Genomic DNA, 12,059 nt, shown 5'->3' with positions numbered 1-12,059 from the left:
AGGAATGGTTTTGAGATATAGCACACACTCAGTGACTGCTAATTGCAACACAAAACGTAGAACTCCATACAAAACCTATAGACCTTTGGGGTGTGGATAGTTCTACAAAATCGGTGCTGACTCTAATAATTAGGCAAACGCCGTTCAGATACTTTACACAAGACATCGTTTATACTGTATGTGTTTTTACAACTCTGTCAACCACAGTAAGCTTTTTAAAAGCGCAGCACCTCACAGTCTCTGCAAACTGGATATCACATAAGTGCTGTAAAAATACATTAATAAACGTGTAGCATGTTAATGAAAGTATGGTGTTTTATAGCAGTATTGCATTACTGTGTTACTAAAGCACTTAAATGTTTCTACATATTAGATATCTACATATGTCTCAGGACATTGCAGATTTCAGCATTACTTCGAAGAGCCGTAATAGACTGGTTATTGAACTTAGGTTATTCCTTCACGGCTTTGGTAATTTCCTGGGTAGCTCTGTGCTGGTTCAGAATTGCAGGAAGAAAAAGCAAGTTGATCAGCAGGGGTCTTCTTGGGAGTTGCGGAGCACTTTTAATTAGAAAGTAGAAGGTTTTTCTTGGCAGCCTGGTACGTGGACAGGGAGACACCTGAGATATTCCCAGTGCGAGAGGAAATGACAGAGGCAGGTATTAGCTTACCTGGTCTGGCAACTCAGCTACTTCCCGGGACTGAAAGGCTATGCTTATGGACTCTGGTTCCAAGCCAGGCTAGGAGGGTTGATTTTCCTTTGTGTATATGAAAGGCAAACATCTGAATTAATTACTGTATTGTTGTTGTGCTTTTTGTTGATTTACAAGGTTGATTATGAAGACTCAGCTACTGCCAAACCACTTTTGAGGCACTCTGTCCTCTTAGCTTCATCGCGGATTAATTCCATGAGCCATGAGCACTATCACTGGCAGTCTCAAACACGCAGGGGCTGCTTATTTGTGACGTCAAGGAAGAGAGAGCTTTTAATCAAAACCTGAGACCAAAAAAGCCAGGAAGAGGGTTTCTGTATTGTACTGCGTTTATTTGTTCATGTTTTTTTTTAATGAAAGCTTTGGAATCAGAGAAATTAACCAGATGGTACGTGATTTGTTTACATGATTTATTACATCATAAAGATTCTACATATTGCAGAAATGTAATAGTTTTCAGTAATAATTGATGTGTTCAATTCCTAAGGAACTTTGCTATTTTTAAAGATGAAGCATTTAAAATATATGTATAAACTGAGTATAAGAAGAAAGTTCTCACTTTATGCAAGCATGTTCTTAGACAAATAAGACATGGATTTTGGATATTAATTCAATGTTTTTGGCACCATTTTGATTACCTACTCATTCATGACTGACATACACTTAAGTGATCACCTAATTAGTGAAAGAGGTGATTGGGCACAGGTGATGGGGTGATATACAGGTATCCTTCTGAATTTTAACCCTGCTGAAAATCATGAAAGAAGTAACCAATATGCCCAGCGTATCAAGAGCACAATGCATTCCTGTGATCAGTATGTTGGAGGCTGGACTAAGTCAGACTTTCCACAGCATGTTACAGCATATGTAGTCTGTCCTCAATAGGCCCCGTTCTGGCAGACCATGAGTCACTGCCCCTTGCTAAATCTCCAAATCAGCATGCTCCAATTTCGTGATTGTTTTCTCTCTGCCAAATTCACTGCATCGCAAATGAAGTGGATTTGGCAGGTCACAAGAAATGATTGATGGCAACCTGAGTACTTGGCGCTACATTGATCAAGTCCTCAGACCTCACCTGTTGCCCTTCCTGCTGGCTCATCCTGACGTGACAACATCTTAGCAGGGCACCGTGTGCTGCTCATATAACACCAGCTTGCTTATGAGAACGTGACAGTCAATCTGTGAATGCCCTACCTGCCAGACCTTAGCCCCTTTGCCTGATCCCATTGTCCCAGCTTCTAGGGGTCACTGGTCACTCAAACGCTTGTCCAGACTCTACAAGAGGAACAGGACAGGATTCCAAAAGACAGCATCTACAACTTAATTGCAGGTTGCAGATGATTACAGGATGCATAATTACAGGTTGCTGGTAAAGATCATATTGTTTCCAATAGTGACCAGACGTACCCATGACTTTCACAGTATACACCCTGTTAAACAACCTTGATGATGGCAAGAGTTAATCAGTACAATCAATTTATATCCATTGTGTCTGGTCACTAATATGTCGAGATTTTGTTGATGTGTCTTTGTGAAATGTACTGCAGTTATGAGGGATATGTTTCTTTGGATGCTCAGCATATGGTTGAAAAGAGGGATGTCCAACCAGTTGAGGCCCATTTATGGGCTCTAAGATATATGTCACTAAGTGGTTCTTTACAAATGTTTGAGGATGGTCTGCTTGTCCTGGCTGTACATTTAAACATCACCAGCGTTGGTGTTGAAGCGGTTTAAGCTTGGTGGTACTGGCTGGAGACAGTACAACAAAGTTTCAGGTTCAACGGCACAACCTTATTGTTCCTCCCTAGAAACCAATGTTTTTAAAAAAAGGCTCAAGTGGCATTTCATCCTATAAGCATCTTCTCTTTGGTTTGTTTGTCTAGTGGTCTCTTACGGCTTGGGTCTCTGTCTTTCGGACCTCTGGTGCGTCTTGTTTCTCCCTTTGTCCTGCTACGGCACCTCACACACCAGCTACAGGGAACATAGCTGTCGGGCATCTTAATGATAAAGATTGACAGTTTCCTCCTCTTGGGTGATGATTAGATCTGCTGCCTGCCACACTCGGTTTGACGTTTGTGAGGGTTTTGATTAAATATTATATATCTGACCTTTGTTCTTCTAGCATTATAAAGACCTTAAATGGTCTCTGGTTAGTGCAAATGAGTCAAGAAATACAGAACACAGTTTATTCCTATTTGAATGCAGATGTACTCCATTCGAACCCTTCCCTCCATGCGGTATCGGGAACAGGATGAAGAAGATGGGGTGGAGGATATGACCCAGCTGGAGTAAGTATTATTTAAATCACATGTGGCAGCACTTTGAAATGGCTTTGTTTTAGGGCTCAATTCAATTGAGCCCTCAGTTTAAATCAGTCTTAGCTGCAGTACCTTCTACACACATCGCCTGATGGACGTTTTCTATTGGCCAGAGGCTCGCTGCACCTACCCAATGATTTCAAAAACTGGTCTACAGGTTAAAAGCTGGATTTTATCTGGGGCTAGATTTACACAGAACTAGTAATCCATTTTGTGTAATTCTGTACAAACACTGCTCTATGAATTGGCTACATTACTCTGCTCTCCTCCCCACTGATAGCTGATGTGTGGTGAGCGTTCTGACGCACTTTGGCTGCCGTCGCATCATCCAGGTGGATGCTGCACATTGGTGGTGGTGGAGGGGATCCCCATTACCTGTAAAGCACTTTGAGTGGAATGTCCAGAAAAGCGCTATATAAGTGTAAACAATTATTATTATTAATTATTACTGCACTGGACATATCATGAGGAGGGACGTTGAGGAAGTAACAAAGAGGGTAATGGAATTTGAGGTGGAAGGTAACAGAGGAAGAGGCAGGCCTAGAAAGAGATGGATAGATTGTGTGAGAAAAGATATGGAGGTATGTGAAGTGAGTGAGGAAGATGTGCTCGACAGAGACAAGTGGAGAAGAGCAACCAAAGCAGCTGACCCCAGGACAGTCTGGGACTAAGGCTGTGAAAAAGAAGAAGAAGAAGAATTATTACTGCACTCCGATCGCTTAGATTGTGGAACTTCTAGGATTTTGTTACTTTCCAGTACAGGCTAAATTACCCAGATTGTGCTCACTGGGTATTACTGGTTACTGAAGCCAATCAGTCCTATCCAGTCCTGATCATTACTAATTGGATCCTTAAAGATTGGAAGGGGGCAGGTTTATTGTAGTTCATCTCATTATTAACTCTTGTACCACATGAGAAAGAACTCCTATTGCAGTGGCCAGCTCCCCACCAATACACAGCTCAGGATTATCTGTGGTTATCTTGACAGGATAGCAAAATCCAGCAAGAAACATTTCTATTTCTAGTCTCTAGACTGGACTAAAGTATGCATTTTTGACGTTGCAGTTTAAAGCATTGCATCATGTGCATGTTATGCTTTCTTCCTCAATTAGTGAACAGTAATGAACAAATTCTTACATTTTTTGCAGGGAGCTCCATGAAGGCACTGTGCTATATAACCTGAAGAAAAGGTTCAATCGAGAATTAATTTATGTAAGTGGGCTGACTGTATCCTATGAAAAAGGTGTAATACGTCATTGCATGTCTTCCACAGTGGCAGCAAGATTTTAACTAGCAGTAAGAAGGTGACAAGTCTTTTTTAAAAGAGCTGTTCTAAACGCACTGTTTGTCTGCTCAGGAACAATTTATTTTTACTTATTTTACAGTGTCTTAATGGTACTACATAAAACTCTTCTTAGGTTTTATGTTTGTAAGTGCACATCAACACATAGTGAAGCAGTTTCCCATACAATTGCTCTGGTTGAGTTGTTTTAGTTTGCAACACCTCTAAAGTGGCAGCAGCCAGCAGCCATATCACTCTGCAACTCACAACTGGCAGCCCACTGGAGCTCAGCAGGTGTGAGCCTGGTCAGTACCTGGATGGGAGACCTCCTGGGAAAAACTAAGGCTGCTGCTGGAAGAGGTGTTAGTGTGGCCAGCAGGGGGCGCTCACCCCGTGGTCCATGTGGGTCCTAATGCCCCAGTATAGTGACGGGGACACTATACTGTAAACAGGCGCCGTCCCGTCCTTCGGATGAGACGGAAAACCGAGGTCCTGACTCTCTGTGGTCATTAAAAATCCCAGGGCGTTTCTCGAAAAGGGTAGGGGTGCAACCCTGGCGTCCTGGCCAAATTTCCCATTGGCCCTTACCAATCATGGCCTCCTAATAATCCCCATCTCTGAACTGGCTTCTAGCTCTGCTCTCCTCCCCACTGATAGCTGATGTGTGGGGAGCGTTCTGGCGCACTGTGGCTGCCGTCGCATCATCCAGGTGGGGCTGCACACTGGTGGTGGTGGAGGGGATCCCCATTACCTGTAAAGCTTTGAGTGGAGTGTCCAGAAAAGCTCTATATAAGTGTAAGCAATTATTATTATTAATTATTAAAGTGGCATTCTTTTGCCTTTTTTGCAGACGTACATTGGCAGTATCCTAGTCTCTGTGAACCCCTATAAGATGTTTAATATCTATGGGACCGACGTGGTGTTGCAGTATGAGGGACGGGCACTGGGAGAGAATCCACCGTGAGTGTCACTATGGAAAGAGAACCCTTACAGTATTAACAGCAGTCTGTGTTTGTGTAGTCTCGTTGCTTTTACATTCTAAAAATGTGCTGTTAATCATATGGTTTTTGCCAAAGCTTTCAGTTCCACTGTAAAACGGATTTTCCTGGGCACTTTACACTTTGAGTAATTACTTTTCTGAAGCACTCTGATATATACGAGATTCTCATATTTCCACTAACAAATTGCAATGGAGCTAGGCATGGGGAGGTTTATGGATTGAAGGCCATATTACATGTAAGGTAACAGGAGATGTATGTAAAACAGGGTGAGTGTTACAAGGCCGCACAGGACTCAACAAATGTTGACATGGAAATAATACCCAATAAACCACATGCTGTCAATCCAGCAGTGCTAGAACTTATTAGAAGAGTAGTGTCAGTTCACTTCTAGACTGTAATCCATTCACTGAAATGAAAAAGTTTCAATAATATTTGCAATTATTAAACAATGGGCAAGTGTGCCAAATATATTATCAGTAGGTGTACATATACGGTATACGAAACAAGCCATTACAGTCTAGCATACTTTATGAAATAATTTGTTGATATACATACTGTGTAAAGTCATGTAATTTACATTATCGTTTAATTGCTTTGATGAAGAGCATTGTATTTCTTTTCTAGACATCTTTTTGCGATTGCAAATGTTTCTTACACGAAAATGATGGATGCCAAACAGAACCAGTGCATTATTATCAGGTGGGTCGCATTTGTGTTGCTAGTAGATCAGAGGTCTTGTCTTTTTGCTGTAGAGCTCTTTCTGTATTGCTGATGAACTTTTGTTTTAACATGTGATCAGTCCCACCTTTTTGTGGACAAGTTAAGAATTTAGCCTCCTTTCCTGGCAGGTTTCTTGCTAGCCGTGGTTTCTGTGTTCTAATCTTTGCCAGTGTAGCCTGGTTCAACTAATGCCTCTTTGTGACGCACATTGTGGCCACCGTCTATCAGAGAATCAGTCTGTGAGCTTTAACGTTCAATACATTAGTATGAGCTGCTCTGGGAGTTTTTGTTTTAACAAACAACACTTCCCCATTTGAAATATTGGAAATAGGACCCATTAAAAAGCCGAAGATTAGCTTATTTCCAAAGCAATGTAAAGTTTTGTCAGCCTTGCAAAAGCCAGTTCTAACAGAGAAAAGGGGCCAGCTTTCAATGTAGGTGTCAGGTACTGCGTTTAATCAGTTACGTTTTCCAGTGTTTTACAAACACTCTGTAAAGTCCAGGTCAGTTGGTCTTGCTTTCCACTGCTGGTAAATTGCTGGAATTCTTCAGACCTTCAGTTACAGGAGATATGTGTAAGAAAAGAATCCCAGTATTGCTGCCAAGCTTGTTCCCACAGTGAGATCACATCACTCTATGAAATAAATCCTTTGTAACTTCAGGCAGGCTGGCGTGATACTTGCATTCCAGAGTTGAATTTCACATCTCTGTCTGATGTTGAAAGGGAAACAGGAAAATTATCAATCACAGCTATGACGGATGTATAGAATGACCTAAAACATCCGAGGCACTGCGAGAACCATCTTCTCCTCAGATGTACAATAAAAATGTCATGATACAGCAGATTTCTTCTTATATTTAAGAGAAATTAGTTTTATGCTCTTGTTACTTCTTCCATTCTGAAACAGTCAACAGAGCTAGAAGAATACCTTGCAGTTCAGAAGGGCCTTAACTGTTTTCATATTGTTTATATAGAACTTACATAATAATAGTTAGTCTAAATTGTTTATAAACACTAATTGCAGTCCCTAAAGTGTTTTCAATAATAGTTTGTTTAGTGCCTTTTATGTAGAAACATTACAAAGCACTTAACAACAAAATACAGTGAGAGACAGGCCTCACCCCTACCAGGTGAGCTACTGTAAATACGGACCTGCCTGAACATTCATTATTTCTTTCACTGTCACTCTCACTGTCTCACAGCCACCATAACTAGCATTTAATTGCTCATTTAAAAACTTTCTCACAGCAACTAATACCTCAGAGTCTGCAGGTCCTCACCTCCTGCCTAGGTCCTTCTCTGTCCCTGCAGTGGAGACTTGTCAGACAGACAGCCCCTCGCCCTCTTCCTCCAGCACAGCTGGACAGACAGCCCCTCGCCCTCTTCCTCCAGCACAGCTGGACAGACAGCCCCTCGTCCTCTTCCTCCAGTACAGCTGGACAGACAGCCCCTCGCCCTCTTCCTCCAGCACAGCTGGACAGACAGCCCCTCGCCCTCTTCCTCCAGCACAGCTGGACAGACAGCCCCTCGTCCTCTTCCTCCAGTACAGCTGGACAGACAGCCCCTCGTCCTCTTCCTCCAGCACAGCTGGACAGACAGTCCCTCGTCCTCTTCCTCCAGCACAGCTGGACAGACAGTCCCTCGTCCTCTTCTTCCTACACAACTGGAGAGACAGCCCCTCATCCTCTTCCTCCAGTACAGCTGGACAGACAGCCCCTCGCCCTCTTCCTCCAGTACAGCTGGACAGACAGCCCCTCGTCCTCTTCCTCCAGTACAGCTGGACAGACAGCCCCTCGTCCTCTTCCTCCAGTACAGCTGGACAGACAGCCCCTCGTCCTCTTCCTCCAGCACAGCTGGACAGACAGTCCCTCGTCCTCTTCCTCCAGCACAGCTGGACAGACAGTCCCTCGTCCTCTTCCTCCAGCACAGCTGGACAGACAGCCCCTCGCCCTCTTCTTCCTACACAGCTGGAGAGACAGCCCCTCATCCTCTTCCTCCAGCACAGCTGGACAGACAGTCCCTCGTCCTCTGCTTCCTACACAACTGGAGAGACAGCCCCTCATCCTCTTCCTCCAGCACAGCTGGACAGCCAGCCCCTCGTCCTCTTCCTCCTGCACAGCTGGACAGACAGCCCCTCGTCCTCTTCCTCCTGCACAGCTGGACAGAGCCCCTCGCCCTCTTCCTCCAGCACAGCTGGACAGCCAGCCCCTCGTCCTCTTCCTCCTGCACAGCTGGACAGAGCCCCTCGTCCTCTTCCTCCTGCACAGCTGGACAGAGCCCCTCGTCCTCTTCCTCCTGCACAGCTGGACAGAGCCCCTCGCCCTCTTCCTCCAGCAGAACCGGGAGCCTCCGATCTCCCCCTCCTTCTCTCTGTCTTCTATACTCACCCTGCCGCCATACACGTCCTCTCTTCACAATCTATTAACACTCGCCTCTCGCCTCATGACCACTTACAAGAATAAACCCTCTGTAGACTGACCACCAGGTACACGCTCCACGTTTTCAGCTCCACTCCACAAATTCGCTTGACCAGCCATTTGCCCTTTTTCATCGCAACCCCTCCAGTATCCTGGCTCTCACCAGTTTCTCCTCCACCTGCTGCTCTTTCCTCTAACAGCCATCTCTCACACGGTGCAAGATTTCAACACCTTTCCACTGTCCAGCTAGCCATGTCTGCAGTGATCATGCTTATCAGCCTCTGCTGGCCATATGATTGGATTTCATGGCGGTTTCCAGTGGGCAGAATTGACTCCATTTCATCCGCCTTCCTTCTCCTTCAGCATTTCCAGTACAAAGACACACACCCAAGTCCGTCTTGCATTGGATTTAGCTTTTTAGCCTTGCATGTCTGTGTGATCCTAATAGATAAGATCACTTTATTGGCTATATACAATTTCTTGCATTAGGAATAAGTATTTTCGCATACCCCAGCTTGCTCTCCATGAGACACACAGACAGGGAGAGAGAAATGACAGGTCAGCCATTTATACGGCGCCCCTGGAGCAGTTGGGGTTAAGGGCCTTGCTCAGGGGCCCAACGGAGTAGGATTCCTCTGCCGGCTGCGGGATTTGAACCGGCAACCTTCCAGCCACAGGCACAGATCCTTAGCCACTCCACCCATGTGTAGGCCAGTGTGTTTACACAGACAGTGTAATGGGATTTTGTGTGATGCAGGTGGGTTGTTTTTTATTCCAGTGGAGAAAGTGGATCCGGCAAGACAGAAGCCACAAAGCTTGTCCTGCGATACCTAGCAGCGATTCATCACAAACGAAACATCACACAGCAGGTATGAACGGTCCTGACCGGGCATGTAAAATGTGCCCAATGCGAACATTATAAAGACGTGGACTTTTGATCAGACATTTTGAATGTGGATGTACTTTCATTGGCAGATCTTGCAAAACTGGCAAGACATTTCAAATTTTCAAATGAAAGCAGCTCAGAAAAATTCCATTTCATAAAGATGTTCATGCTAGGACACCAAATAATGTTTTCGGAATGTGGAAGTGTGCAACATTAGATACCTGTACTCATTTCACTTTTTACTGGAATCTCAAGAGATGTAAATTGAGCCTTTGTTTCGCAAAGACAATTCCAGACAACCTGTCAGTAGGCACTGAATTAAGCCTCTAATACTTGTAAATTGCCACAGTAGAGATGAATTTTGTAATTATTTGTTAGTTGGTGACTGGTTAAGTGTCATATTTGCATAAATGGGTATAATTAAGTCTTTTTGGCATATAAAGGGCTTCAGTGGTAGCTGGTGGTTGGGCTTTTGAACAGCAGTTTTTTTTGCATCTATTAAGATTGTGTTACAGAAAAATCTCTTCAAGGCACCATTCAAGCCATCATCAATTGTAATGGGCTCAGACCCCTATGTAGATTGGAGTGTGTCCACAGGCTTACACAGTGGAATAACGTGAAGTGTAAATGTGTTCCTGAAGCAGGACTTGTCTTCCTGAAGTCAAACACTGACATGAATGTTCGCATTAATGCATTTGAAAAAATGAATGCTCTCTTTATTCGTTATGTGAAATGACTTTCTGCTACAGTGAAAGCGTACCAAGTCCCATATATATTGTCAAATCTGCCCGTCATGCCTCAAACAGCCTATCACTAGTGAGTTTAACCTCCCATTGTCCCTCCCTCTGTACATCCTCAGTCACATGACTCAGAACCTCACCTGTCAAATTCTAGCATTGAATAAGTCATCCCTGTTAAAGTCAGATAACCAGTGTTTCTCTTCTTGGTCCTTTGTTCCATTATGCTTGTTTTAACTAGTATTGTCTGTTGTAATAAATACCGGTATGTATACTCTTTATTTACCTTCTTATCAATACACAATGTATTATCTTAGGTTGCATTTTTCTAAATACTGCCTTTAATCAATAGAAAACATTCATATCACAAATTTTCTCTTAAACAATTTCCAAGGAACACACCACTTTTGTAAAACAAGTTGGTGTATTTGAAATCTGCTTCAGCTTAGATAGATGTTTACGTGATTTTGTTTTTTTTCACATATTTTCATTTGGATTACCCTTGATCTGCAATACCACAGATTGAGGTACTGTGTCTGTTTGATTGTGTGCACATACTGTAGTACATAGCATGACCCTACAGTTTCAGTGCTGTACTGGATTGGAAACAAGCACATGCATTGCAGCGAAATGCATGGAGTTGTGTGATTTGTAGTCTTTTTTAAAACTTTCTAATACTGAGTTTAAAGATATGCCATGCTTGTCATAGAGCTCTGTGTTTTTGACAGACCTGATTAACACTAGATTTCTTTTAAAATTGCCATTTTTAAAACATGTGCATTAGGCCTGTATTTTAAGAACTTTTCCACACATTTACATCATCCTGTGTGAAGTGTGAAATATTTGAAATTGCTTTGCCACTTTTCAGATGGACTATAAAAATATAGTTCCAGAATCAGTGGTCTTCTACTCCAGAGAGAGTCCTTGATGGTGCCATTCAAAACCAGAACATTCTGTTTTTCCCACCTTTCTGTCATAGATCCTTGAAGCAACTCCTCTTTTGGAATCTTTCGGAAATGCCAAAACTGTCAAGAATGATAATTCAAGCAGGTTTGGGAAATATGTGGAAATCTTTTTGGAAGAGTAAGTGGACAATTTTTTTCTTGCGTTCGTGCAAAATGTTTTTTTTTTAATTATTATTTATCGCCATTACCGGTTATAGCAAATACAGTGTAACATCAACTTTGAAACATTTACAAGGATTTCCCATCCATGTGGAAACAAGTGGCACATAAGTGCACACAAAGAAAAAGGCCATTGTTCTAATGTACTGTATTGAGCTGAATGGTTTTTACAAACAAGAGTGTACAGTTTTTATTTACCGTAACTTGTTAAGGTGTCGTAATGAGGTGCTCTTTGGCACTCATTTATAAACACAATTGTCTGCATTATTTAATACAGGGGTGTGATCAGTGGTGCCATAACCTCTCAGTATCTACTTGAGAAGTCCAGGATTGTATTTCAGGTGAGAATTACATCACAGTACTTATTCTTCTCAGAACCTTTGAAGTATGAGGCAGCAGTGACTCCACCACTTAGACTCATGTGAGAACTCGAATAAATTAAAAGACAGTTTTCCTGATTCAGGAGAGTACTAGAGCTGGATTTCTTTCGGATAATAAATGTATTCGTGTACAGGTGAATTGTTGACTTCAGCCCAGGTAAAAAAAGAAACTCCACAAAGGGTATATTTGTAGTCAGCTGGTGCAGCGTTTTAATCATAGAACCTGAGGATATTTTTTATTGTAATTTCTGTATTTTTATTGTATTGTTGTTTCGCAGGCCAAAAATGAGCGGAACTATCACATTTTTTACGAGATGCTTGCGGGCCTTTCTGCCGAACAGAAACAGAGATTCTACCTTCAGGAGGCAGAGACGTACTATTACCTCAACCAGGTAGACACAGCGGTCCATGAACTTACTCCACTTTTATACCTTCTTGACTCCTGTTCTATAAGGAATCCCAACATTCATTAACCCAGAA

At 42.8% G+C, this 12,059-nt stretch overlaps 1 protein-coding gene across 1 annotated transcript in view; it reads left to right on the top strand.

Annotated features, from left to right (window-relative positions):
* Positions 1-2,916: 2,916 nt before the first annotated feature.
* The window catches only part of myo15aa (myosin XVAa), a 65,596-nt gene continuing 56,453 nt past the window's right edge, over positions 2,917-12,059 (top strand). Inside the window, exons 1-8 of the mRNA XM_069180951.1 lie at positions 2,917-3,001; positions 4,180-4,243; positions 5,164-5,273; positions 5,939-6,013; positions 9,231-9,321; positions 11,055-11,158; positions 11,477-11,540; positions 11,858-11,971. Coding sequence (XP_069037052.1) covers positions 2,919-3,001; positions 4,180-4,243; positions 5,164-5,273; positions 5,939-6,013; positions 9,231-9,321; positions 11,055-11,158; positions 11,477-11,540; positions 11,858-11,971 — 705 coding nt within the window. The 5' untranslated portion in view covers positions 2,917-2,918. The remainder of the gene's footprint in view (positions 3,002-4,179; positions 4,244-5,163; positions 5,274-5,938; positions 6,014-9,230; positions 9,322-11,054; positions 11,159-11,476; positions 11,541-11,857; positions 11,972-12,059) is intronic.

Source organism: Lepisosteus oculatus, chromosome 19 (assembly GCF_040954835.1).
Source record: "Lepisosteus oculatus isolate fLepOcu1 chromosome 19, fLepOcu1.hap2, whole genome shotgun sequence".
In the NCBI taxonomy this organism is placed as follows: domain Eukaryota; kingdom Metazoa; phylum Chordata; class Actinopteri; order Semionotiformes; family Lepisosteidae; genus Lepisosteus; species Lepisosteus oculatus.
Note: the sequence above shows the minus strand (reverse complement) of the source record. Positions and strands in the feature narration are given on the sequence as shown.